Genomic DNA, 27462 nt, shown 5'->3' on the forward strand with positions numbered 1-27462 from the left:
AAATTAATCGGAACAAATCCAGAGCTAGACAACTTCCATACATTCAACGTAAGAATGTGTTCGTGATTGCCTCAGTAAATTCTGAACATCATCCATTATCATCTCAAGCCATCTCTTTTTTCTTAACATTTTATTTATTTATATGACAGAGAGTGAGAGAGCACAAGCAGGGGGAGCAGTGGAGGGAGAGGGAGAAGCAATGTGGGGCTCGATCCCAGGCCCCTGAGATCATAACCTGAGCTGAAGGCAGACGCCTAACCATCTGAGCCACCCAGATGCCCCTCAAGCCAATTCTAACACATCCCAACAGAGCAACTCAACAACCAAAAAATTTTCAGAACACAAAGAGACCTTGGCAAGGATATAATAACTAACTAAAGGACTCTAGTCTTTACATGGATTGCTAGGAAAATGTCACATCTCAACATTTTCATTTCTTGAGAGTTGCTCAAGACGTATGAATTTCAGTAAATCTGACAAGGGGGAAAGAAAATGTCATAAGAATCCTTCTATCCCGTGAAGCAACAGCACCCCAGAAGTGGCCCATTTTCAAATAGCACCCATCTGTAACAGACTTCTCTCATGACAGACAACCGTGGAACGCATTTAGCTGACCTCAGTGTTGGTCCACACAGCGCCAAGGAACCAGAGGTGTCCACCTCCTACAGACTCAAGCAAGGCTCACCATTTTTTTTTTCAAGCTTGAGTTAAATGAAAGAAAATGCAATTCATATTTCCAGAAGCAAAAGTGGCAGAGTTTCCAGTAAGCTTCTTGTTCTCATTTTACTATTTTAAGAGTTCTGATCACTCCCAGCATGGCTGTGTGGCAAGATCTCATTTCTGGTGGCTGCTCATTTCCACGGCATGATGCTTTACCAAAACCGTCTCCAGAAGCTTGTTTTGATTCGTATTTTACTTCAGCGTATTTATACACAAAATACCATTTCCATGGCGTTGTGCCAAGAAAGAAATAGCTGGCTTGGATTTCAGTTGACTTTGTTAAAGGAAATTATTTTAAATTAATGTGGCCATTGAACTGCTGCCATCCTTAACCTCAGAAAATACAGTCCTTCTAATTTTTGCTGTGAACATTTATTTATTTAAGTTAAATTCCAGCTCGCAAACGCTGACCATAAGGCGTCTAAACCTTCCTGCTACTATTTCATATTCTTCTTCTAAACAAGGGCAGGCCCATGCCAGCCGCATTAGTACGCCCAGCCAGATCACCACCATTAAGTGAAATCATCTATGTATTTTTGGTGGAATCTTTAACAACTTCCACGCCCGTCAGGGAAATGGAACAAGGCTGTTTTGTTTTCAGACAGCAACAATTTGATCTCTGGTTTACTAGATGGCGCTCAAAATATTTTTCCATATGTTTCTCCGCAAAGAGAATCTGACATCAGCGTGGTTTACCTTTACCAGTGAATGCAGGCTTTTTTCACCAAACATATCCCAGAGGAAGGTCAGGTCTTCCTGGCTATCCACATGTGGCTGCAGCTGGGCTGGCAGAGCAGCCAACAGCTCATACAGACCTATAAAATGAAAATAAAACACAAAGCGTAATCTCAGGGTGAGCTCATTAATTTCGCTTAAGGTGTGTGTAAATGACGACTGCAACATGTCGTTTTTACTGGATCTGCATTCTGGGCCATCAAGTAAAACACATCTCTCAAGCAGAAAACGAACCTTTTTGATTTTTAAATCCCAAACAAGTTAAGTATTAAGAGGCTAGTTTTTACCTTTCAGTTGTCAACATTCTACCAGGCATCCGAGTTTACATCACCCGAGACAGAAAATGTGTACAAGCTTTCAGAAAAAGAAGAAAAAGCATACATTCCTTTCCTTAATCGTTATTACATTCCCCTCGATGTTTGCCAAAGAGTGAAATGAGTCATGAATAGGAAAAACTTCCTTAGAAGAGCAGAAAATTGATAGAGTGGTCCATTAAAAAAGGTTTTGTGGTTTCCAAATAGTTCCTAATAATATACAGCTTCGAAAACATTTGTGTTATCTAACATCCAAAATTAAGGTCTAGAAAGTAAGACAGATTAAACCATCCTTGGTGTTGCTTCATCACAGTCACCTGTTTTTAAAACAAGAATGGGGCACCTGGGTGGTTCAGATGGTTAAGCGTCTGCCTTCGACTCAGGTCATGATCCCACAGGGTCCGGGGATCGAGCCCCACATCAGGCTCCCTGCTCGGCGGGGAGCCTGCTTCTCCCTCTACTGCTCCCCCTGCTTGTGCTCTCTCACTTAGTCAAATAAATAAATAAAATCTTTAAATGAATCAAGCAAGCTAAGCAACACAGAATGGAGTTTAAATTGGACTCTAATCTGGGCGTACGTGATACCCTCTGAAAGAGTTAAGGGGAAAGACGTGGGTTACTCGAGGCCCTCCTCACTACAAGCTACCTTGGGGTAGACAGTAGCGCCGTGTCCCACAGTAGCCTACTGCATAAACCGTCCATCTCCTTCAGGAGCCGTCAGACTCCGGTCCAAGAAAAGTTGCGACAGTGCCTGCCAGGGACTCTTCAGGGAGGTGACCTGGCAGGAGTCAGTATCAACTCTTAGCCCATGTTTCACTTTCCAGGGGGATTACATGAGGTAAAAAGGACAAAATTCCTCTTATTTCTGTCTGCTGTCTACAAAAACACCAGGACCTCCTGGGATCTACAACACACGGGGCTGTTGTTATTCCTGAGCTGAATAAGTGCTGTTGTTCATCGGAGGGACAGCTTTACAGGATATTTAACCAGCAGAGAACCGTAGACCATGGCCTGTGGATTAGTGTGTCTATTGTCTTCCGAAAGCATTATCATATTCTGATAATCACCGATAATTCATAACCAAACGTACCAGCTTTTGCTTGGAAAGCTGGACCTGTAACTTGAGAGGTTAGAGTAAACGCAAACATTCCTAGGCCTGCATTTGGCCAAAAAGAACCATAATACTCTAGGAAAGAAAAAAAAAATTCTCCCTATTACATTCTTAAGTATTCTTGATGGCTTTTATTTATTCCCTTAAAAACCTGGCATTTTGCCTAAACTAGCTTTTATTTATAATTTCGTAAAAACATTTTTAAGGTGTCCCAACCTCATTCAATGTATAATAATACAGGTCTTACTTTACTCACATACATAATACACACACACTTAAAGTAAAGACAACTGCCAACATCAGTGGTTAAGGTCAGAGGTTCAACTTGAAAATGATGTAGAAAGAAGGTAGAGTTTCAGTATTTTATTACTGAGTTCAGGAGCAGTAAAAATAACTCCTTATTTCTTGGTAATATGATTAGTTTAATTAATGATACTCATTCAACTATAATATCATTTATGAGGTCTAGTCGTTGGGGTGGGCGGGGGGGGGGGGTGTTAAATGAGGCAATATAGTAGACCAGCCCTGACACATGGTAGTCTGTTTCAGATGTAACAAGGTGAGCTTCAGCCATTGTTGTTATTTCTGTTATTATCATTGCTATTATTTTATTGAAGATTTATTTATTTTAGAGAAGGGGAGATAGGCCTAGAGGGAGAGAGAGTCTTAAGCAGACTCCGCGCTGAGCATGGAACCCCATGCGGGGCTCGATCTCACAACCCCTGCGATCATGACCTGAGACAAAACCAAGAGTTGGATGGTCATCCAACGGCGCCACTCAGGCGCTCCCATCATTACTATGATTGAAAAAGCAGAAGTCGGGGCGCCTGGGTGGCTCAGTGGTTTAAGCCGCTGCCTTCGGCTCAGGTCATGATCTCAGGGTCCTGGGATCGAGTCCCGCATCGGGCTCTCTGCTTGGCAGGGAGCCTGCTTCCCTCTCACTCTCTCTGCCTGCCTCTCTGCCTACTTGTGATCTCTCTCTGTCAAATAAATAAATAAAATCTTTAAAAAAAAAAAAGAAAGAAAAAGCAGAAGTCTGAGTCAAACAGACCTAGATTCAAATCTGGTCTAAACTTCAGTTATTTCACATAACTTAGCCTGTTGAAAAGGAAATGATAATCTGCACATGTAATAAAACTGAACAGAAAAGGAAATACACAAACATGTACGTATACACAAATAAATGCATGTGACACAGGAAACCTGATAAAGGGTAATGGAATACATCAGTGATAACAACGAGCCCCTTGCGATTACTATAGTTACACCAAGATGTTAGTTACCATTGGAGGAAGCAGGGTCAAGGGGACACGGGATCGGTATTATTTCTTACAACACGTAAATCCACAATTATCTCAAAATACAATTAAAACCAAAGGAGACATCGTGGTAAATAGGACTTGTTACGAATTCAAGGGAACGATGCCCATAGCAGCACTGAGCCCCATGGCTAGCACAGAACAGGCATTTGATAAAATATGCATGTATATTCTTCTTTTCTTAATATGTCTCCTCTGGAATGAAAACCCCACTGCAATGGTACAAAGTCAAAACAACAGCCTAGCGAATACATTCCACTGGACCCAATACCATACGCAGAAAGAAAACCACCCTCGTCTTTTACATATGGAAGGTGTTAACTTTATCCAAGTACCGCTTAACTTTATGGGAATAAACCATATGATGCTTACATTACAATAATAATTTCTCTGTTAGCAACAGCTCATAACCTGAGTTTTCTGGGCTTTCCTAGCTTTATGCAATCCTAATTTGTACACCACTCTCATTTTGCACCCTTGTGATGACAGCAGTCACTTCTCCTGAGCTCCCACATCTGGTAGCTACACCAACGCCAGAAGAGACAGGACAATGCCAATCAGAAATGAAAAGAGGCTGAGGAGAGTTAGGAGGGCAGGCAAATGGCCTCAATGGAGGTAACAAGGACCATCACTTCCTCTCCAGGGCATCAGAAAGGCCCCAGAAACCAGCTCAGTCCATGGCTAAAACCGGGTCCCTGTTCTTACAGGTGCTTTTTATGTCCAGTTCCTAGGGCTCCAATAGTGAACACCACTAGGAAATCCAAATGTTTCTGGTCCTTGATGTTCAGAGAGCAAGTAATGAGAGTTTAGCTAACAAGGGATATCTTGAACAATCTCACCTACCCCTACTTAATCGCACCTAAATCTGAGCAAGAGCTGGGACTACACTCCTCTGCGGTCATTCAAGTTTACGAGTGCTCCATTCCAGTGCACCATTCTGGCACCGACCTAAAGGTCTAAGACAAATCAGCCCTGATCCCTGTCCTCAGGATGTCACAGTGTAGAGGACAAGCACAGTCAGGTTGGTTAGAAGTGCAGAGCAGGGTCAGACAGCGTGGTGAGGCAAGGTAAGTGGTCAGTTCCTCTACAGGAGGAAGACGACATCAGGGAAGGCTTCAGCAGAGAATCACACCTGAGTTATGTCTTGAAAGCTTCTGCTCCTAAGAATCAGCATTTATGAGTTCTTCCATTCCGAGCACTACCTCAGCTCCTCTGTACAAACAAGTGTAGAACATGCCACCTCCTCTAGCCCAGGGGCATCACACCTTGGATAACACAGAATACATATCCTATATGCCCAAAGAGAAAGCAAGCCTGTTTATAATGGTCTCCTATTTGGGGAGACTGGGTGGCACAGTCAGTTAAGGGGCTGACTCTTGGTTTCAGCTGAAGTTGTGATCTCAGTATCATGAGATCGAGCCCCGCATCAGGCTCTGTGCTCAGTGCGGCGTCTGCTTGAGATTCTCTCTCCCTTTCACCCCTCCCCTGCCCGCTCTCATGTGCACGTGCTCACTCTCTCTCTCTAAAATAAGTAAGTCTTTTAAAAAAAAATAATGATCTCCTATTTGTCCAAGTAAAGATTCAAAATGTATATTCCTCCAAGTAAAATAAACAGATGTTTAGGTTGTGGACAAAATACTCAAACAGCAAATTAATTTTCAGGGATGCTGAAGAAATGTCCATGCCGGCTTATAGTATTTAAACTTTAATTTGGTTAGGAACACACACTCCCAATTACCTATTAAGTACAAATATCAAAATTTAGGTTTGGGGTTTGCCCCACTTGCACATTTCATGCAACCATTTTATTTAATTTCTTCACAATGACTTATCATGACTACCACCGTAGAGGTGGGAGACATCATTTTTACTTCTCGTTATTTGAGATTCAACACTCTTCTGAATGTGTGCGAGATGCCGTCAGTGAGAATCTGGGTAAAGCTGGTTGCTTTTCCACCGGTTCTATACCTCTGTGCTTTTATCTCCACAACAAAATCACTTACCTACCTACTCTCTAAGCATCTCTAACGTTCGCAGGTTTTTAACCCCTCAAGATATATTAACCTGGTATAAACTTCCTTTTCTCTTTAAAAACAACAACAACCCTGTCAGATGAATTCTCAGTGACTCCAAAAACAGCAATTTGGGTTATAGGAAAATAACTGCGGCTTCTCCAATCAATACATTTTTATGTAAGAGAAAAGGGCCTATAAGAAATTTCGTAATGGGGCGCCTGGGTGGCTCAGTGGGTTAAGCCGCTGCCTTCAGCTCAGGTCATGATCTCGGGGTCCTGGGATCGAGTCCCGCATCGGGCTCTTTGCTCAGCAGGGAGCCTGCTTCCCTCTCTCTCTGCCTGCCTCTCTGTCTACTTGTGATCTCTCTCTGTCAAATAAATAAATAAAATCTTTAAAAAAAAAATAGTAAAAAAAAAAAAAAAGAAAAGAAATTTCGTAAGGACTTGACTATGAGGCAGCTCCCTCTTCTCTGAGAGGTCATTTTAATAGTAGACATGAAATCTCACCTTCTATTTGGGGAGACACGATACAAGACAATGTCAAAGACACATATGAAAAAATTATCTCGTAAGAATGTTCTAGTAGAGACAAAGGCAGTACTTTTGTATTAGGGATTTTATATACGGAGAGAAAAGAAGGCAACAACAGCAAACTAAAATACAACAAGGTTCATTTGATTAACATGTACAACAATTATGGCGAGTTAAAGAAGAGCGCAATCAGTAAAGGTCAAAGCAGGCTACATGAAAGTTGGCAGGATGTGAGCTAGGGTCTGGAGGAAGGAAAACAGGGCCTGGAAGGGTACGCAGCATTGCGGAGGACACTCAAGATGAAAAGTCACCAATAATCCTGCAAATGTATAGATTTTTAAAGGCACTAAAACTCTGCAAAGCTGAAGAAAAGACTAGGAAGTACTTAACCCCAAATTTCTGCTTTGTATGTTTGCCTCAGCCATGGTCCAATCCAGAGACAAAAGCTGTGCAGTAATCTGAACCAGGCAAGTTTAATATAAATCTGTAATGGAGGTTTATCTACAAAGCGGTAAGGCAAACTCTTAAGAATACCTAGGGCTAAAGAAGAAGATCCAAAAGGAAACAACAGCGGAGGAGGAGCGCCCTCCCCAACACTAGGATTCTCAGCTCATTAAAGGTGGTGTGATTATGACCACCAGACCCACCAGACGGCTGGATCTCTCAGGCCCAGAGCCGGCCCACTGTCACCGGGCCAGCAGGTAACACCCCTCCAGGGTAACGGTGCGCAGAAAACCATGGCTGGGACCAATGCTTCACTGGAGTATCGGTGGGGAGAGCCTGGGCAGTTGGAAACCACCGCCAGGACTAGAAAGCCAAAATAATCCCCGCAGGTGGGCAGAAAAGTGTGAAAGGGACTGGCAAACAGAAATCACCCCGCTTTGGGGTGTTGGCTGGTCAAGACTGGGAAGCTGACTTCTGGGGTGCCTGAGAGACCCACCAGGAACTTCCCTAGAGGGGTGTCGCTGAAATTCAAGAGGAAGCTGTCCACTGGGGTGCCACTGGAACTCAAAGGGGGGTCAGCGCCACTGAATGCCTCTCACATGTGCTGCTGCCAATCCAACGGGAGGACAGAAGCAAGCAGAAAAACACCAGAATAAGGAAGGGCTGGCTACCTCTTCCTCCTGCAGCGGCCACTAGTGACCTCCCAAGACAAAGCCTGGCGTCACGCCTGCTGCAAAGAATAATTAAAGGGCCAAGCTTAACTTTCACAGAGCAGGCAGTAAAATATGGATCTGGAGCAGAGAGGCGATAAAATGACACTTGGCCCAATCTTCTATACGTAGATACAAGTGTGTGCGAGCACCGGGTGGCGGGGGGGGGGGGGGGGGGCGTGTTCTCTTTTGGGGAGGACAGATGTTGCCTTTCTGCTTTACACTTTTATCCTGGTGTGGCTTTCTGTTGTTTGGCAGTGCGGACACAATGAGAAATATTTAATCATTGGTTAGTGAAGGTAAAGGGGTTACTAATACAGATTTTCAAAGAGAAATCGTATTACATCAAAGGCCTTGCATTTCCAATGTTTGCTGATTTTAACAGTACGCTAAGCCTGGACCCAACAGCTCGGTTCGAGGACGTTCATGAGTCAAAGTTCTAAGTTCAAAGGTGACAAAGAACACTCCTCTTAGCCACAGAGCGCTAACGTCAACCTCCTCAAAAACGCCTAGTGTTGGGGCACCTGGGTGGCTCAGTGGGTTAAAGCCTCTGCCTTCGGCTCAGGTCATGATCCCAGGGTCCTGGGATCAAGCCCCGCATCGGGCTTTCTGCTCAGCAGGGAGCCTGCTTCCTCCTCTCTCTCTCTGCCTGCCTCTGCCTACTTGTGATCTCTCGCTTTCTGTTAAATAAATAAAATCTTTAAAAAAAAAAAAGCCTAGTGTTTATAAGAGAGGGCGAGAGAGAATGCTGTTTTCAAACAATTAAAAAAAAAATGCCTAAAACTAGGAAGACAATACAAAGTACAAAGAGCAACACTTTAGGAACTAAAGGGGGTGTTTAGAGCCAAGAGGAGTTAAATGCAGAGAGATGCACAGGTGTTTTAAGATTCTTAAATGGGTCACTGAAGCCTGCCATTTAGGAAAGAAGTATTGTACTCCACTCTCCCCTTCCCAAGGAAGGTTAGATGGCAAACGCTGGCTGTCTGAAATCATGAAAAATAATGTACTGATGAGAATATCTGAGTACAGACTAAATCGCTCACTCTGCAAGCCAGTCCGCTGAGCCGTCGCGTATGCAGACCATGATCTTAACTCCACGGACTCACTGAAAGTTAAATGCACCAGTTGGCTTCTCTGCAGCCTTACTACACCGAAAACAAACATATGTCATTCTCCTTAAAGATAAAAACCTAAATGCTTCCTCTCCACTTCCAACAACTTATGGTCGGAGTATGTTCTGGAGGCTTTTTGAGCCCTGGACCACGCAAGTGACAGAGGGTCGGTGGTCGTGTTTCACACGCAGACTGAAATACTTTTGACGCTTTAGCAACTTGTTTTGTGCTCTGTGTCTGTGTGTTTTAGTAAGTGTAGTACTGTAGAGCTAAAGTCATAATTCTATAATAATCTTATTATCTTGATGTAAGATGTATGTTCTGTAACAGGCCAGTGATTTGAGCGCGGTTGGGGAGGTATACAACACTGACGTAATCCATAAGGAAATGGAACCATGTCAAATAAACAATTCACTCAATGTTATAATGTATTAATCAGAAGATTATTAGGAGTTGTTCTCCTCTAGGATTAAGATTTCATTACTTCATAAGATTACTCAAATTACTGGACTTTGGATAATAATTTTACTCTTTTAATATTTTTTAGTGTTCAAGTGAGAGAGAACGTATAAGGATGGGCAGGGGCAGAGGGAGGGAATCTCCAGCAGACTCCTCACGGACCCCAGTGCAGGGCTCGATCTCACAACCTTGAGATCCTGACCTGAGCCAAAATCAAGAGTCGGCCACTTAACCAACTGAGCCACCCAGGTGCCTACAGTCATTTCCACTGTAGGTAAAGAGAGATTCCCACCATCACAGTGAAACCCTCTACAGTTTTCACCTTGCCTTAAAAAGCTAGTTATTAAAAATTATGTCTATTTCTATTCTCTCTCCCATTATTTTTTAAAAGACTTTATTTATTGATTTGATAGAGAGAGAGACAGGGAACACAAGCAGGGGGAGTGGGAGAAGGAGAAGCAGGCTTCCCACGGAGCAGGGAGCCGGATGTGGGGCTTGATCCTGGAGACCCGGGATCATGACCTGAGCTGAAGGCAGACGCCCAATGACAGAGCCACCCAGGCGCCCCTCTCTCTCCCATGCTTAATCTTTCCTTCCTACCACCAACTAATAAAGCTTCCTAAAATCATATTAATAATTATTACCAGATGCCAGTGCTAGTAGTAAGCCTCCCTAATGCTTACGGAGCTAAGGGAAGTGCTCTGCAGGTTACCTCACCTACTGTTCTCTGAACGTAGGTTCCAATACTACCTCCATTTTACAGGAGGAAACACAGGGAGCCGAGTAATGGCACATTCAGGACTTCACCTCAGCTCCGCCTACGCTTCTGTAGTGATCCCAACATTTCAATCTCCTCCTCAAAAACCTTCAAGAGCCTCCTTAAAGAGAAAAGTTTAAGGCCTAACCTGATTAGTATTACAGATGGATCAAATATATCAAATGTAAACTAGCAGAACATTTCATAGAGTATTTTTGCCATGTTGCAGGTAAATGTTTTTCTTCACATACAAAGAACTTAAAAACTGTAACTGGCCATCACTGATAGACTTTATAACAATTAAAATTTTCACACATTAAAAAAAAAAAAGTTTGCAAAGAAACTACTAAAAACTATTTGCACCAAGCGAGTGATTGATATTAACAATGAGAGATGGATAAATTGACAGAAAAATGAGGGAAAAAGTCAAGCAAAGCATTTCCTCCTACCAATTTAGGAAATAAATTTGCAAACACCCAGGGGTGCCTGGCTAGCTCAGTATGGAGAGCACCTCTTGATCTCGAAGTCGTGAGTTTGAGCCCCACGCTGGATGGAGAGATCAAATTAATTAATTAAAAAATAAATTAAAAATACCCAGTCTTGGCAAAAGTATGGGAAAACAAGCCCGGCAGTCATTCGTTGGGATACATATTCATTCACTCCATCAGAATTTATTGACCACCTGAGTTGAAACGTGCCAGATGCTGATCAACGTGTTTGGATGGATCAGTGAACCAAAAAGACAGAGATCACTACCTTTATGGAGCTGATGCTGTAGGAGGAAGACAAGCAGTAAGCATCAGAAGTAGACTATACAGTATGGTGGACGGCAGCAAGTACTAACAGAAAAAGACAAAGCAGAGGCACCTGGGTAGCTCAGTCACTTGAGCACCCAACTCCTGGTTTTGGCTCAGGTTATGACGTCAGGGTCGTGCGATCGAGCTCCACGTTGGGCTCTGCCCTCAGCACAGAGCCTGCTTGAGATTCTCTCTCCCTCCCACTTTCTTTGCCCCTCCCCCAGCTTATGCTCTCTAAATAAACAAAAGAAAAAGGAGAATGGTGTAACGCCGATCCATGTCTGGGCCACTGGCATATGGCAATGACAAATTAGGAAGGAGTCTGGGTGCACTCCAGTGAGGAAGTGACAAATGAGCAAAGACTCGAAGTGACGGAGTTAGCCGTGAATATCCTGAGGGAAAGCATTCCAGGCAGAGGGATCGATGATATAAAAACCCAGACCCCTAAAAGACAGGGCATGCCTGGAGTATCTGAGGAAGGGCCAGAAGTCCAGCATGACTCAAGCAAAGGGAGGAAGAAGGGAAGATGGAAGAAATGATATAACGGGAAATCAGGGACCAGATCATGCACAGTCTCGTAGCTCAAACATTGCAAAGAATTTAACTTTTAGTATAGAGGGAAAGAACCATTGCAGGGCTCTGAGCGAAGGAGTAACATGATCTTAACATTTTAAAAGCATCACTCCAGCTGCTGAATTGAGAAGAGACAGCAGGGGAGCAAGGGCAGAGAACCATGTCCAAGGGTCAATGCATGATCCAGACACACGGTGATGAGGGCCTGCACCCAAGCAGCAGCCAGTGGAAGTTATGGAAGTACTCCAGTCCTGGAAATATTGAAGCCAGAGCTAGTTATGAATTTCTGTCTGAATAAGGGGTATGGAAAAAAAAAAAAGAATCAAGTATTTCTCTACGACTATTTGAAGTTGCCGTCAGCGTGATAGGGAAGTTCAGTGTTAAACACGTTAAGTTCAAGGTCTCTATTCGGTATCCGGGTGGAGATGCAGAGGGAAGCTGGAACAGGAGTCAGGAGCTCAGCAGATCTATACTGAGGAGCCATTGGCATATGGAGTGTCTTTAAAGCTATGAGTCTAAAGGAGAGCCTCCAGGTCACGAGTGTAGACGTAAAAGAGGAGCCAAGGACTGAGGCCTGGGGTCTCCACTGGTAGATGTGGAGGTTTGGGGAGCTGACAAGCACTCAGAAGAGCATCAGGAGGGTATTATCTAGGAAACCAAATGTGGCAAGGAAGAATGAAGGATCCATATGTCAAATGTCACTGATGGCCATGCAGAGTAAGGACGGAGAACCACCCATCGGATTTAGCAACGTGGAGCTTATGAATTCTGGCATCGTGAGGAGTGAAGAAGCCTGGAGGAGGAGCCCTAAAAACAGACAGATGTTGGAAAAAGCAAATACAGACAACTCCTACAAGCACGGACAATCCTGACGGTCTCTCACCAGAGAACTGGTGTTTGTACGGGAATGGGGAGTAAAGAGGTTTTCAAGATGGGGAAGAAAAACAGCCCAGCGTATTTGTGTGGTCATAGCACTGATCCACGACAGACAGAGTTTGACAACGTAAGAGACGGAGGGACCTGCTGCTGCAGCTCGGTCCCACGGCAGACGGGGACGGACGGCGTTAGATGGGAGTGCGCCTGGTTCTCCCGCGGTTCCAAGCAGGCAGGCAGAACACGGGGGAAATGGGACAGGGAACATGTGGCAAGTCACCTTCCGACCTCGGCTGTATTTTCAGTCAACTGTGAAGCAGTGGTCACCTGCTGAGAGTCAGGGAAGGGAAGAAAGCATTCACATCTGAAAGAAAAGGCTGAAAGAGGCATGGGGAGAAGGGAAAAATGAGGAAAGCAGGGAAGTCATAAATTGGTATACGTTATTGGCAATATGGAAATTGAAGGCGTGCATTCCCTTTGATCCAGTGATCCCTCATTTATTCACTCACACCTTCTACTTCCAGGGAGCCCCGAGGGCCATATGCAGGCCCAACCTCCCACTGGCATCCGTGTGTCATTTAGGAAGAGAAACCAGAACAGGAAACACTTACTTTCATTTTTGCTGCATACATTTCCGCACTGCTTCGGTTTTTACAAAATCGACATTACTTCCATAATCTTAAAAATTTCACTTGTGGGTAATAATCGGACATAAGCCTTTCCCCAGCCCTAGAGCTCACGACTTCTCCTGAAATTCCCTTCCAGCCACCAAGGACGGCTACTGGCTCTCCTCTGAAAGTCTGACTCTATCCACGCAATCTTAGCCCAATTCACTCAATAATTAACTTTCTGGTGACAGCTACTGCTGTCTTATTCCCCTCTTTTGGGACCCTGGAGATTATCTGAAAGGCAAAACAATCATGGTAACAGACTTCCCTCCAAGTTTCACGAACAGATTTAACATAACACACTTGACAGTATTGCAAGGGGCGTGCGTAGGAGGCGGGCAAACTCCCGAGACCCTGTTCCGACCTCACTCTACAAATACTGGGTGCTGGCCATGTGCCAGGCACTGATAAGGAGGGGGCTACAAAGGTGAGGGGAAGGGAAAAAGCAAATAGATTCATCCCCGAGGTGTAGTGTAGGCAACTCCGGGGAAAACAAACAAGCAAGCTTGTAACTGTGACAGGCGCTTTAATGAAGGCAGGGGACGAAGACGCCAGGAAAGTGTAACCAAGGGAGATGAATGACACCAGAGGGAAGCTTCCCGGGTGGAGGACCAGTTTGCTGACCTGCAGGAAGCACAGACATTAACTAAGGCTGCAGAAAAGTCTTATAGGAGAACACCACCTACCAAGGCCCCAGTGTAGGATGCTTAGACTCCAGAGTCAAATGACAGAAGTACAAACTCCGCCTCTGCCGCTGGTAGTTAACCTCTCTGTCTGTGCAGCCATTTTTACTTGTAGACAGAGCAGTACCAACCTCGCAAGACTGCAGTGCGGTTAAATGAGTTCTCTGAAAAGCTGAGAATGACTCCTCACTTGGCTGTTAAACATATGTAAGCGCTTTTTAAATAAAAATAAATTCTTGGGGCGCCTGGGTGGCTCAGTCGGTTAAGCATCAGACTCTTGATTTTGGCTCAGGTCATGATCTCAGGGTCCTGGGATCAAGGCCCAAGTCGGGCTCCCTGCTCAGCGGGGAGTCTGCATCTGTCTCCCTCTGCCCCTGCTCCTCCCCCTACTCATTGCCCTCACGCTCACACGCTCTAATACATAAATAAAAATAAATTTCAAATTAAATGACAAAACATAAGCCCATTAAGGAGACAGATGACAAAATTTAAGTTTAGCATGCTGGAATATGTTAAGGGCGAGAAAGGCTTTCCACAACAGGCAAAAACACGGGCAATGAGGGACCCCATGTTGTGGAGTAAAGAATGAACTAAACAGAAATGAAAATAAGTGACCCCACACTCCTGACCCAGGTCAACCTAGACATTTCCGTAGTAAGGCATAGCGGGGAAGAAAAGTGACGGGGCAAAATGTACTCTGTCCTCAAACAACTAAGTTCAAGGTATCTCATGTTCGAGATAAACATATCTGACAAACCCCTGCAAGAAATATCGATCGCTTCAATTATGATGACATCAATATCACATACTCATGGACAAACTTCCGGCGATAACAGCTTATGTGAACTGCGTGTCAGTGCACGGACCCAATACTTTGTCATTAACACTAAACACGTGGAGAGAGTTGCATACTAATCTTACAAAATGCTTCAAGTGCTAACAGAAAAAAAAAAAAACATTAATCCCTTTACTGAGGTGATTACATATACTTCTCTCACTTCCCTCCGGATTACCAGTCCCATTAGACATTGAAAAGAAATACAGTGGAGAAGGCGAGCTACACGTAACTGGTGTTGCCTTATAAAAACAGAATTACTGAGAACAGATCGGACAACAAATGTCCATTTGAAGTATTCAGTCGTTCTGGCTCTGGCCCCCTAGCTCTTGAAGGATTGTTAAAAAAAAAATGGTTTATTAAATACAGGATCAACTTTGTCATTGTAAGGACTGTTATCCTCATTCTTTTGGTAGAACTAAACTTTGGGGAACGCTGGCTACATCCAGAGACAGTGGCAAACCAGTCAGCAGTGCAATTCGTCTCAAGAGGTTGGGTGTTTGTTGTTGTTCTTTTTTTTTAAGACTTTTTTTTTTAAAGATTTTATTTATTTACTTGACAGAAAGAGATCACAAGTAGGCAGAGAGGCAGGCAGAGAGAGAGGAGGAAGCAGGCTCGCTGCTGAGCAGAGAGCCCGATGCGGGACTCGATCCCAGGACCCTGAGATCATGACCTGAGCTGAAGGCAGCGGCTTAACCCACTGAGCCACCCAGGCGTATTTTGGTGGCTGAGGGACAAAGGGAGAGGGAGAGAATCTCAAGCAAACTCCCCATTGAGTGCAGAGCCTCATGTCAGGACCCTGAGATCATGCCCTGAGCTTAACTGAGCCACCTCGGCACGCTGTGGTTGTTTTCTTAAAACAGATCTCACAAAATTTTAAGCCTTTTAACATCAGGCCTCTCTGTAATTTTTAAAGAATTAGTGATATAATTAACATATTCATAAGAAAAGTGTCAAGAACTCTTGCTTGATTTCTATTTACAGTTTAAATGATTAAAACTTGACAAAACTTTTATCTTCCATTTCAAGGTTATACAGTTATATAGGAAAACAAAAGATTCTGAGAGTTGAAACTTAACAAGGAGAGCCTTCACACAAAAATAACATTCTCAGAAAACAAACTGCATCAGTCAGAAACGTACACCAACAAGTCACATAAAGGCTTATTTTATCATTTGGTATAGACCCACTTCACAAAATTCACCTTTGTAATAAAAATTTCTTTCCGGGGGCACCTGGGTGGCTCAGTGGGTTAAGCCTCTGCCTTTGGCTCAGGTCATGATCTCAGGGTCCTGGGATCAAGTCCCTCATGGGGCTCCCTGCTCAGCGGGGAGTCTGCTCCACCCCCCACCCCGCCCCGCCTGCCTCTCTGCCTACTTGTGACCTCTGTCTGTCAAATAAATAAAACTTTTTTTAAGAAGTATTTTCTAATCTTTAAGATGGATGAAAGGGAGGAATAGGAAGTAAAGATGAAAAAGAAACCCGGAAACATATTTATTTCCTACACAGACAAGAATAAAGATGCTTTGGAAAAGAGGAAAATCAGCAGAGTTCTCACATTTGTCAAACAACAGAGACCGATCTTTTCATCAGGAAAACTGTCAAGGACAGACACACCGTCTGGACTACATCAAAACCAATCCAGGGGCAAAGAAAAAATAAAAGCCTCCAACTTATCCAAAAGTTTGTGGTTCAGAAAACCTGAAGAGAATGAGGCTGACAAAGGATGTGCGGGAACTCTGATTTTGCTAACTTGGACTGGACTGAAGAGGGTTCCTATCTGCTAATGTAGATATGTAAATGAAAATGATAATGCTTACTGCAATCTCGAGTGACTGGAGGGCCTTATCGAAGGGATTGGCAGCTACTTCCACTGTCTGCTTTCCACTGTCCAAGGAGGACATCCCAACAGTCCGCCTGGAGACATGGCTGCCGTTCATCGGAGAGGATGGAGAGGATGGAGAAGATGGGAAGGTGCTGGGGGGAGGCATGTGGCTGGGGGGAGGGGAGAATATTCAGCAGTAGAGGAAGGAACCTGCAGATTAAAGGATCAACAGGATACGAAGACTGTCCACACCTTTGGAAAACCATGTCCCCATGTACCTGAGTAACAAAGCCAAGTCTGGAAGGAAGAGACGCAACTTCACGGCGCCATGTTTAGGGGGAGCTGATGACCAAACATTCGGTGAGATATGTACAAGGCTGACTAAACACTACTGAACTGAGGGGGTGAAGGAGCTCTCATTTTAAGCAAACTACTGAATCAGAAACCTATGTACGTATCCACAGAACACGAGGGCACTAGCCAAAAAGAACTAATGCAAAGTGTTCTCCAAGAATCTGGCCCATACCTTAGGTAGTGATACCTCCTAGCATACAAACCAACCCAGCACTAGAATCAGCAACACTAGACCCAAACATGAGGAACAAAGTGTGTGTGTTTGTGTGTGTGTGTGTGTGTGTGTGTGTGTACACACACATCAGGAGATTCTAATTCAGAATAAAAAATGTGCTAAATAGAGGTAAAGTTTGTGCTAAGAAAAATTAAAAGGCTAAAATTAAAACAAAAAACCAAGCACAGAAAATTTATAACAAGTTATCCTCATTTTGAATACCCAGCATGATCCATGACTCCCAACCTGAGAAATGTTTTAACCAAAATAGAGAACGTCACACATTCCTTTCTTCGACTTTTAGAGAAATACATTTATGCCACAATCAAGGTAAGGCACCGAGATACATATTGTAGCTACTCTGAAAATTCAAGGAAAAAGATGACCAAGTATAGATCATCGATCCATCTCTATAAACTATTTAATAGCTATTTAATAGCTTATAGAGGGCATTGTTGTTGAGGGCAATTCATTTTTCTCTTGCTTTTTCACTGTATTTGAATAAATACAAATTTAGGCTATTAGACCAAAGACAATAAATTTAAGGCTAAAATGTGACATTAATCCTCAAGAATATGTCTTAAACATGAAATTGTACAAAAATACAGAACTGTAAAGTGAAAAAATTTCCCAGTTCCAGAAAACTGCTTCTGTAAAAATATAATATTCTGTACAGGACAGTAGTAGTTCCTAGGAGAGTAAGCGGCTCAGAATTTGATGAAAGTGTTCCCGCAGTGAACAATTCACCCTTCCTGCAGATTCCAGATGCTCCGCATTCCTGACATCAGAATGGAAAAATTTACTGTTAGTCTAGAGAAATTTAATATCACCATTCTTGTCATATCCCTCATAGCTTCATTATTAGAACAAGTCTGGGGAAGCTATAAACCTATGTTAAATGATAAAAAAAGATGTTCTCTGTGTTCAACCATATTAGATCGTATAAGTAACCAAAATATTTAGAAATCCTATGGAAAAGGACTTGAGAACAAGAAAAACATATTTATTTGGTATTTTTCTTAGTTTTGATATTTGCATTCTGTACAGTATGGCCAGGCACGGGACCAAAACATTTAACTATAACCAAGGGCTAATAAACACTAAAGGACATATATCGACGCCCAGAGCAACACTATAAAATTTTATTATATTAATAAAATGGGATACACCAAGCTTTAAATTTTCCACTTTGTCAAAGGTAAAGTAATCAGCACTATTCGGTGCCATTCATAACAGGATTCAATTTTTCTCATTTAAAGCATGTTTCATTTCCAAGAGGACCTATACTGAAATACCTTAATACAACTCAGACAGAAGCATTCTCGTTCTTTCACACTCCCCCAACTGCAAATAACTTACTAAAGCCTTTGACAAGCTCTGTTTTATATATGCAAAGCAATTTAAACAGTTGTAATAGTACAGTTTGTTAGTGGCATTTTATACAATTACCTGAAAGTCTGTTAGTATCAGGGATGAGGTAACAGAGGGCACGTGAATCCACCTGTACGTAACCCTCATTTTTTAAAGCTACCTCTAAGCTGTGAACATATTCCAACTTGGAATTAGCTCTGTGTTCGCAGTCTGGGGTCCACAGAGGGTCTTCCCCCCACCAAAGCGAGTGTAACAATTCAGCTGACTCCGCAACAAGACGGTTTGACCTGCACGGGCCCACTTATTCCCGGATTTTTTAATCTTTAATCAATTAATTAATTAATTATTTTAACAGCACACTACGGTAAATGCATTTTCTCTTATGGCTTTCTCAACAACATTTTCTTTTCCCCAGCTAAGAATACAGTACAGAACACATACAACACACAAAGTATGTTAACTGGCTGTTTGTGTTATCGGTAAGGCTTCTGCTCAACGGTAGGCTATTAGTAAAGTTTTTGGAGAGTCAAAAGTTAAACACGTTCTTTTGAACTGTGTTGGGGAGAGGCTCTGGTGCCCCAACCCCCATTAAGGGTCACCTGTACTCTGATCCTTAAAAGTACTCAACCACAAGATAAAGCCATAGCAAAATGAAAATTACCTCGAAAACACTTACGAATTATGGCTTATAATGGTCTTTTAGAAAAACGAATTCCATTTACACTACATTTACCCAGTTATAGAGCCTCCTAGCCTGGAACAGTTAGGTATTAAAGGTAAAGTACTACTATATTTGCTTTATTGTACTTAATAGCATGATAGGATTTATTTTCATTGATTTCAATATCTATAATATTGCACCACTACTTATTAAATTTAAATTTAATAAAAATTTTTAAATTTAATAAATTTAAATAAATGAAATTTAATAAAAAATGAAATTTAATAAAACTTACTAAATTTAAAATTTAAATCCATTTTATTAAAATTAAACCTAACATGCAGTTAGGCCAAGCCAAACAAAGAGTTTATCTGGATTTCCACTTTCCCTGCAGAACAGCAACTTAAATCTTACCTCTCATCATCCTACATTCAGGCTATTAATGGTACGTAATGGACAGACTGACAGGCACTACTAGCCTTAATGAGAAGAAAAGTACAAGAGAAACCAAGTAAACACAAGAAGACCCGCTGGTTGTACACATGGTGCTGTAGACAGAGAAACAGGTGTTTCTCATAGGATGACACCAGTCAACAGAGATGAAGAATGAGTTCTTAGCACCTATCCTGTGCCACCAGGATCCGTAATGACATAAAGTACAAAAGCGCCCAGAACAGTCTTTTGCTGAAGGAATAGCTGCCATCATCTTCATCCTTTCCTCCCAGGAGCTCGTTAGTTGAATCAACAAGCAATCAAGTGAAGGAAAAGCTCCTGGGGGTGTTCAGAATTATTTATAATGGTTTTCTTCTCAGTATTCTCCTGAAATACCCTTCAGGATATTCCCCCCAAAACAATCTGCTACACAAAAATACAATAGTTGTGCTATGAAATTTCTTCACATTATCAAAATTGTATAAAAAATTCTCGTTTCATGAGGACGAGATGTGGCAGGTTCCCGAATTCCCGATTTATGCTAACTACGGTACACCCATGCATGAATTTTAATAATAAATGGAATGACCTAAACTTTATTTTTTGTTTTCTTTTTAAATGAAAAGTAATAAATCGGTGGTTCGCAACTGTTGACCACATACCTAAATGCTTCCCAGCCTTTCAATCCACATGATTTTAAACAGCCTGAAATTTTGTTTCTTACAGAAACCATAACCATCAGTGGTAAAATCCCTCAAAAACACTGGCCAGCTAGGTCTGCTAAAACATAACAGTATCTGGAAAGAGATCTAGATCTATACTATAGTAGGTCTAGGACAGACCTAGAACTGAGTAGAAGATAAAGGTACCATTGCAAAGTCATTTAAGCAGAGAAAAATTATTCTACTAGAAGTGCTGAATCCCTACCTTACCATTCAAGAAAAAAATGAAATCAAATCTACTAGTATTCCTACATAATGAAGCCAATCCCTAATGATCTCTCTACATGCAAACTGCATTTTAAAAATTCAGTCTAAGAGACAGCTGCTATTACAAAAAAATCCTTGCACAATATTTACAGGGGTGATTTTTCCACAATCCTCACTTCTCAAGAAGCAGCAAAGCAAGATACAGAGGCCTTAGGTCCCATATCTTTTTTTTTTTTTTTTAAGATTTTATTTATTTATTTGACAGAGAGAAACCACAAGTAGGCAGAGAGGCAGGCAGAGAGAGAGGAGGAAGCAGGCTCCCCGCCGAGCAGAGAGCCCGACGCAGGACTCGATCCCAGGACCCCATATCTTAAGACATGTCCACTTCAGTTTCCTGAACAGGATTTAAAAATTCAGGAGGTTCAAATGCACTACATTGGAAAGAGAAGTTTAACATTTAATGTGAGTTCTGGCATATAAAATATGTTTTTTTAATTTTATCAATTTCAATGGCCCTGTATGAGAGCTATTTAATTACATCTTACTGGCACGAAACCACCTTAATTTCTACTGTAACTCGAAGAACATCTTTACTGTAACCGCTTACCATGAATCCCTCAACTTCTCAAAGAGTCATGTCTTCTGAATGACAAATTCCGAAAGCAGCCTGAGGCCATTAAATACAGTTTATATTACCAGAGAGAAAAGAATTTTTAGGTAAGCTAGGAATATATGCCTATCAAAAACTGAAGTGAGGTCCCATGATTAAGTGTTTAGCAGAGTTTCGAAAGTCACCAGAATGGGTGAAAGTTCATTTCCGTGGAACTCATTAGCTGTCTGCAACTCATTTCCCTAAGGAAAATTATTTCTTTAGAAGAAATTTCTAAGTTTCTGCCATGTAAAATAATTTTATGTCTAAATTCTCTTCGTCCCTTAATTCCCAGATCGAGTGCCCCTCCATCTTCTACCCCAAAAGCTGGCACTAACCTCCTCTGACTCCGAACTTCATCTCACTTCATCCGTCTCCCCTCCCTGTAATAAGGAGCGCAGTTGGCCTTGTTCTTGGAACACCTGTGCTCAGTTCTGTAAGCACCTCCATAGGGAGGATGTCTGTCCCCCAACCTGCCGGCATGTGGGTGCTCAGTAAACACTTGCTGAGCTGATAATGAACTAATTCATAAATAAATAAGCCTTCCCATAAGAACCAAGTACTGGCCTGGCATGAAGAATTTCTTAATTCAAAAAATATGGCGGCTCTGGAAGTCACGGGAACACACTGGGAAGCTCAGGCGCACACATATGTATGCGTAACGTATGAATACACTCGTCTCCAAAAATGCTGCTGATGCTAAAATGCATCCTGTCATAGATTTTAAAGTGCATGCTTCTACCTACGTGCTTTGATAATATTAGCATTTTTAGGGCTTTCTTAAAAAGGCATATTTTCTTTCAAAATGTATTTTGCGTGCAGAAGTCTCAAAGAGACAGCCTCGTGTGCATTGAGGGACTCTCAGAAGGCATGTGACTGACGTGATCCATATGAATTCTCAAAGGGATTTCTGGTTTGGATTTTGATCTGAGTATATAGCTAGAAATCCCAGTTCAGGATTAGGAATGTGTAAGAATTACAATTTTCCTCAATCAAATGCTGGTTTTGACTTTTTGAAAATGCTTAAAGATAACAAAAAAAACAAAAAACTAGTAAGGGGTTTTGTTTGTTTTTGGTCAGAGTCCTCTGAGCCCTCTTTTTGACTAGACCTGGACCTTGGTCCCTTGTCCTGTCTTTGGTGGGCCTCACCTAGGTTTTGTTCTTATTGTTTATTTTTGAGAAAAGAATATTTTACACTGAACAATTCCGCAAAAACAGGGATCTGAAATCTGAAATCAAGACAATCCTTGGGGCACCTGGGTGGCTCAGTCGTTAAGCATCTGCCTTCGGCTCAGGTCATGATCCCGGGGTCCCGGGATTGAGCCCCGCATCGGGCTCCCTATCCAGCGGGAAGCCTGTTTCTCCGTCTCCTACTCCCCCTGCTTGTGTTCCCTTTCTCACTCTGTCAAATAAATAAATAAATTCTTAAAAAAAAAAAAAAAGACAATCCTTAATAAATAAATAGGTCATTCGAACTGTCAACAAACCTTTTTAGGACTGAACCCTAAGATTATGCTCAGATTAAAAAAAAACAAAAAAGAAAAAAGCAAGTTGTCTTTTGGGACAATGAGGAATATTTATTAACACAAACCTAGCAATTTGGTTAATGTTAATCAGCACCATATGCACACAAACATATAAAGAAAACTGGCTACAAAAATAGCCTCCTGATGTGCCTGCTCTTACTTCCTAAGAAGACCAGCAAGAAATATTCCCTTTAATTTAATTTAAATGTCATTTAATGTGGCATGTTCTCCCGATCAAGAAGCTGCTGTGTGGGGTGCCTGGGTGGGTCAGTGGGTTAAGCCGCTGCCTTCGGCTCAGGTCATGATCTCGGGATCCTGGGATCGAGCCCCACATCGGGCTCTCTCCTCGGTGGGGAGCCTGCTTCCCTTCCTCTCTCTCTCTGCCTGCCTCTCTGCCTACTTGTGATCTCTCTCTCTGTCAGATAAATAAATAACATCTTAAAAAAAATTTTTTTTAACGAACAAAACCCAAATATTACTGAAGAAACTAAAGACTTCAAATATTTTTATTAAAATGCTCTTTTTATTATCCCACTGCAAAAGTCAAAGGCTATTATAAAATGTAGTCAGCAATATTATGACAACAAAGGACAACAAAGGAATACTCAGGCAAGATGGATTACATTCATGCTAAGAATTAGCACATTTATAACTAGAACCTACAGTGTTCCTAATTACATTGAAAATACGATCGCAATTTATATTTCCTTTTTCTAGATAAAGTTCTGATCACTTTCCCACCCCACCATGTTCTTGCTCTTTTCATACTCTATTTAATGTGAATTTTAATTGGCCTTTACCTGCTATCTATTATTACTAATAAGATGGACCTCAGAATAATAACATCAATATAGAAAGTTAATGGGATTTCAACCTTAATTGACAGTGAATCTACCAATGCTAGAAGTGGAACTAAAAACGCACTTACTTCACAAAGACAACCAAAAAATAAGCCACCAAACAAAGTCAGAATACAAAGCCTAATAAAAAGCATTACGTTTTATTTAATCTGAGAGGTAACTTGCCCTATGCCCAATGCTTTGCGAGTTAAGAAATGCTGATATGGTTCATAGCCCCCTCCCCCTCTCCCAATCCCACCTCCCCCCCAGCAACCCCCAGAGACTATGGACTCTGAAAAACAACCTGAGGGTTTTGAAGGGTCAGGGGTGGGAGGTTGGGCAACCTGAGGGTTTTGAAGGGTCAGGGGTGGGAGGTTGGGGGAACAGGTGGTGGGTAATGGGGAGGGCACGTTTTGCATGGAGCACTGGGTGTTGTGCAAAAAGAATGAATACTGTTACGCTGAAAAAATAAATAAAATGGAAAAAAAAGAAAAAAAAAGTAAAATGTAATCTGGTATAATTAAACTTTCTGATAGGTGAAAAAAAAAAAAAAAGAAATGCTGATAAACAGTGTCATGAAACCACCAAAGTTTTCTAATAATTTTTAAACTAAGGACATTGACCTCTTTTGCCAATTGTTTCCAGATAAACCACAAACTAATGCTAGAGGATAAAAACTGATAGTCACTAAAAACAGAAATGGAAACAATATTAGGACAACCAGATTTCCACATGTGAAAGAATTAACTCAGATCCCTATCTCACACCATACACAAAAATTAACTCAAATTTTACATTTTTTTAAAGATTTTATTTAATTATTTGTCAGAGAGAGAGAGAGAGCCTGCACAAGCAAGGGAAGCAGCAGGCAGAGGGAGAAGCAGGCTCCCCACTGAGCAGGGAGCCCGATGTGGGGATTGATCCCAGGACCCCGGGATCATGACCTGAGCCAAAGGCAGATGCTTAACTGACTGAGCCACCCAGGTGTCCCTTAACTCAAATTTTAAATCAAGGGATAAACCCTCATAACCCTGGATTCAGCAACAGATTTTTAGATATGCCACCAAGAGCATAAGCAACACAAGAAAAAATGGACACTGATCTTCATCAAAATTACAATTTTTGTACAAAGGATATTATACAGAAAGTAAAAAGATAACCCACACAATGGGGAAAAAAATTGGAGGTTGAAAATCTGATAAGGGTTTAATATCCAAAATATATAATGAATTCTAAAATTCAACAACAATAATGGCAATTTAATAATAAAAAGAAAATGGGCAAAGGACTTTAACAGACATTTCTCCAAATAAGATATACAGATGGCCAAAGAGCACATGAAAAGATGCTCAACAGCACTGGTCATTAGGGAAATGCAAATCAAAACCACAATGAAGTATTATTTCACACCTACTAGAATGGCTATAATCAAAAATTACAGAATGTAATATGTAGTGATAAGGATATGGTGATATCAGAACCCTCCTACAATGCTGGTAGGAATGTAAAATGGCGCAGACTCCATGGAAACATTTTGATGGTTTCTCACAAAGCTAATACAGAATTATTATATTATTATTATATAAGCAGGAATTTCAGCTCCCCGGTATATACCCAGAAGAACTGAAATTGGGGGCTCAAAACAGATACTCATACAGCAATGTATGAGCATTACAGTACGAGCAATGTACTGCAGCATTACTCACAGTAGCCAAAAGGTGGAAACACACAAGGGTCCATCAACAGATAAACGAATGAACAACACACACAGCGGAATATTATTCAACCGTAAAGGAGAATGAAATTCTGACATGCTACAACATGGATGAAACTTGAAAACATTACATGAAGTGGTATAGTTACAAAATGACAAATATTGTGTAATTCCACTTCCATGAAATATTTAAAACAGTTAAAATCTAGGGACAAAATAGAATGGAAGTTGTCTGCAGCTGGGGGTTGGGGAACAAGTGAACTTACTGCTTAGGAGACACAAAGTTTCTGTTGGACTGATGAAAAGCTTTTCGAAATAGACAGGGGTGATGTTTACATGACATTTTGAATATATCTAATGCCACTAAACTGTACAACTAAAGTAGTAAAAATGGCAAATTTTATATTCTATGTATTCTATCTTAAAGAAAAACTTAAAAATAAAAAGTGTATGTACATTCTGAGACATTGTTCTCCTTATGGCTAAAACAGAAATCACACTACTGCCATTAAGATTATAAAGCAAGTCTCAAAACGAAAGACAAATAGTACATAATGAACGAAAATTACTGGCTAAATTCCTATATGAAACTGCTGCATATACAAAGTTCTGTACAATGCCATAAGATACAAAGTACTCAGCAACTTGTTTACATAAGCATTTGTGTAAAGACCAAGATATAATCACAATGACATGATGTATGAAGTCTAATGACCACAGTGTAACCAACAGCGAATTTAATGTATGCATCCCCCTCTATAAATGGTGTAGTCTGATTTACCTGCTTCTTTTGTGTATAAACTGTTAACTGTCTCCTATTAACAGTGTTTATTGAAGGTGACTTTTGTACTGAAGTATACTTCAGTACAAAGTATCCTACTGTTATTACCTGTTGTAATAAATAAAGGCATGCATTTGAAAAACTCAAAAAAAAAAAAATGCCCGCTGGACTTTTTTTTTTTTGAAAGATTTTATTTATTTATTTGACACAGAGAGACAGAGAGAGAAGGAACGCAGCAGGCAACGTGGGAGAGGTAGAAGCAGGCCTCCTGCTGAGCAGGGAGCCAGATGCGGGGCTGGATCCCAGGACTCTGGTCTGGGATCATGACCTGGGCTGAAGGCAGACACTTAATGACTGAGCCACCCAGGTGCCCTGGACTTACTGTAATAGCAAGAGCATGCAAGATAGAAGAGTAACTACTAACATATAGTATGAGAGCAGATATTTACCTTACAAATCAACTAATAGCACAAAAGTGGAAACACACCGTGAAATGTGTTTCACTGTGAAAAAATGTCACTGAGTGATTTTTCTATTTAACACTGAAAAATCCATACTACATGCAGAAGACTTTTTCACCTCATACAGAAATACCTGATCAGTAGTAACAAGGACAGGAATAAGTGTCCTGATTCAATTTAAGGAACACAAGTCTGTGTACTACCAAAAAAAAAAAAAAAACAAAAAAAGTTGAAACCAAATGCTAATTTACACACCACTTTTCGTTCACACAGAACAGCTAGCTCTCAGCCACATGCCTAATGATCTTGATTTGCTGTAGAAAAGAAAATAAATAAATAAAAATACGGTCAATTCAAACTTGCAGAGAATAATTAATTTTGGAAACAATTTGAAGAAAAGGGAGCAGCACGTTGAAGACTTTGCTTTTCCACAATGAAATATACGCATTATCAAAACGGAAAAATAATTCACCTTTTAAATGAAAGATGAGAACAAAACATTTGTATGACACTGGCAAGGTCAATAAAGTCCATTTTGGTTATTTCGAAAGGTTTCAGTTGGGTGGTTGGGTTATGGACATTGGGGAAGGTATATGCTATGGTGAGTGCTGTTAAGTGTAAACCTGGCGATTCACAGACCTGTACCCCTGGGACCAATAATACATTATATGTTAATAAAAAAATTTAATTAAAAAAAAAGGTTTCTGTTAATGGCATACTGCAGTGATATATTCAAAACCTTTCTTAATTTGAATCTCTTGCTCTAAGGATCAAACTTCATGATTTTGATGGTGAAAATAAGGTTAACCAGATTTCCTAAGACAGGCCTATGATGCAGACAGTTTGAATGCTGGCCAAACATTTTTAAAAGAACTAAACAGGACTTATTTTTTAAAAATATATGTATGGATGTATTGAAGTCTTAAAAACAGCCAGAGAAAGAACATGGTTTGAAAGATTACTTCGGAACCGAGATCCTGACAGCTGACTTCTAAATAGCAACTTTAAAGATATAATTTCATCATCATCTTTCATTATGCTGAAACCAAAT

At 41.3% G+C, this 27462-nt stretch overlaps 1 protein-coding gene across 4 annotated transcripts in view; it reads right to left on the bottom strand.

Moving 5' to 3' along the window:
- MPP7 (MAGUK p55 scaffold protein 7) overlaps positions 1-27462 on the bottom strand; it is a 306784-nt gene that overhangs the window by 188295 nt on the left and 91027 nt on the right. For 3 of the 4 annotated variants that reach the window (XM_046012744.1, XM_046012743.1, XM_046012746.1), the window contains one exon: positions 1417-1535. In XM_046012744.1, the coding sequence (XP_045868700.1) occupies positions 1417-1535 (119 nt within the window). The remainder of the gene's footprint in view (positions 1-1416; positions 1536-27462) is intronic. The other variant, XM_046012745.1, reaches the window with a different exon arrangement.

This window comes from Meles meles, chromosome 7 (genome assembly GCF_922984935.1).
Source record: "Meles meles chromosome 7, mMelMel3.1 paternal haplotype, whole genome shotgun sequence".
NCBI classification, from domain to species: domain Eukaryota; kingdom Metazoa; phylum Chordata; class Mammalia; order Carnivora; family Mustelidae; genus Meles; species Meles meles.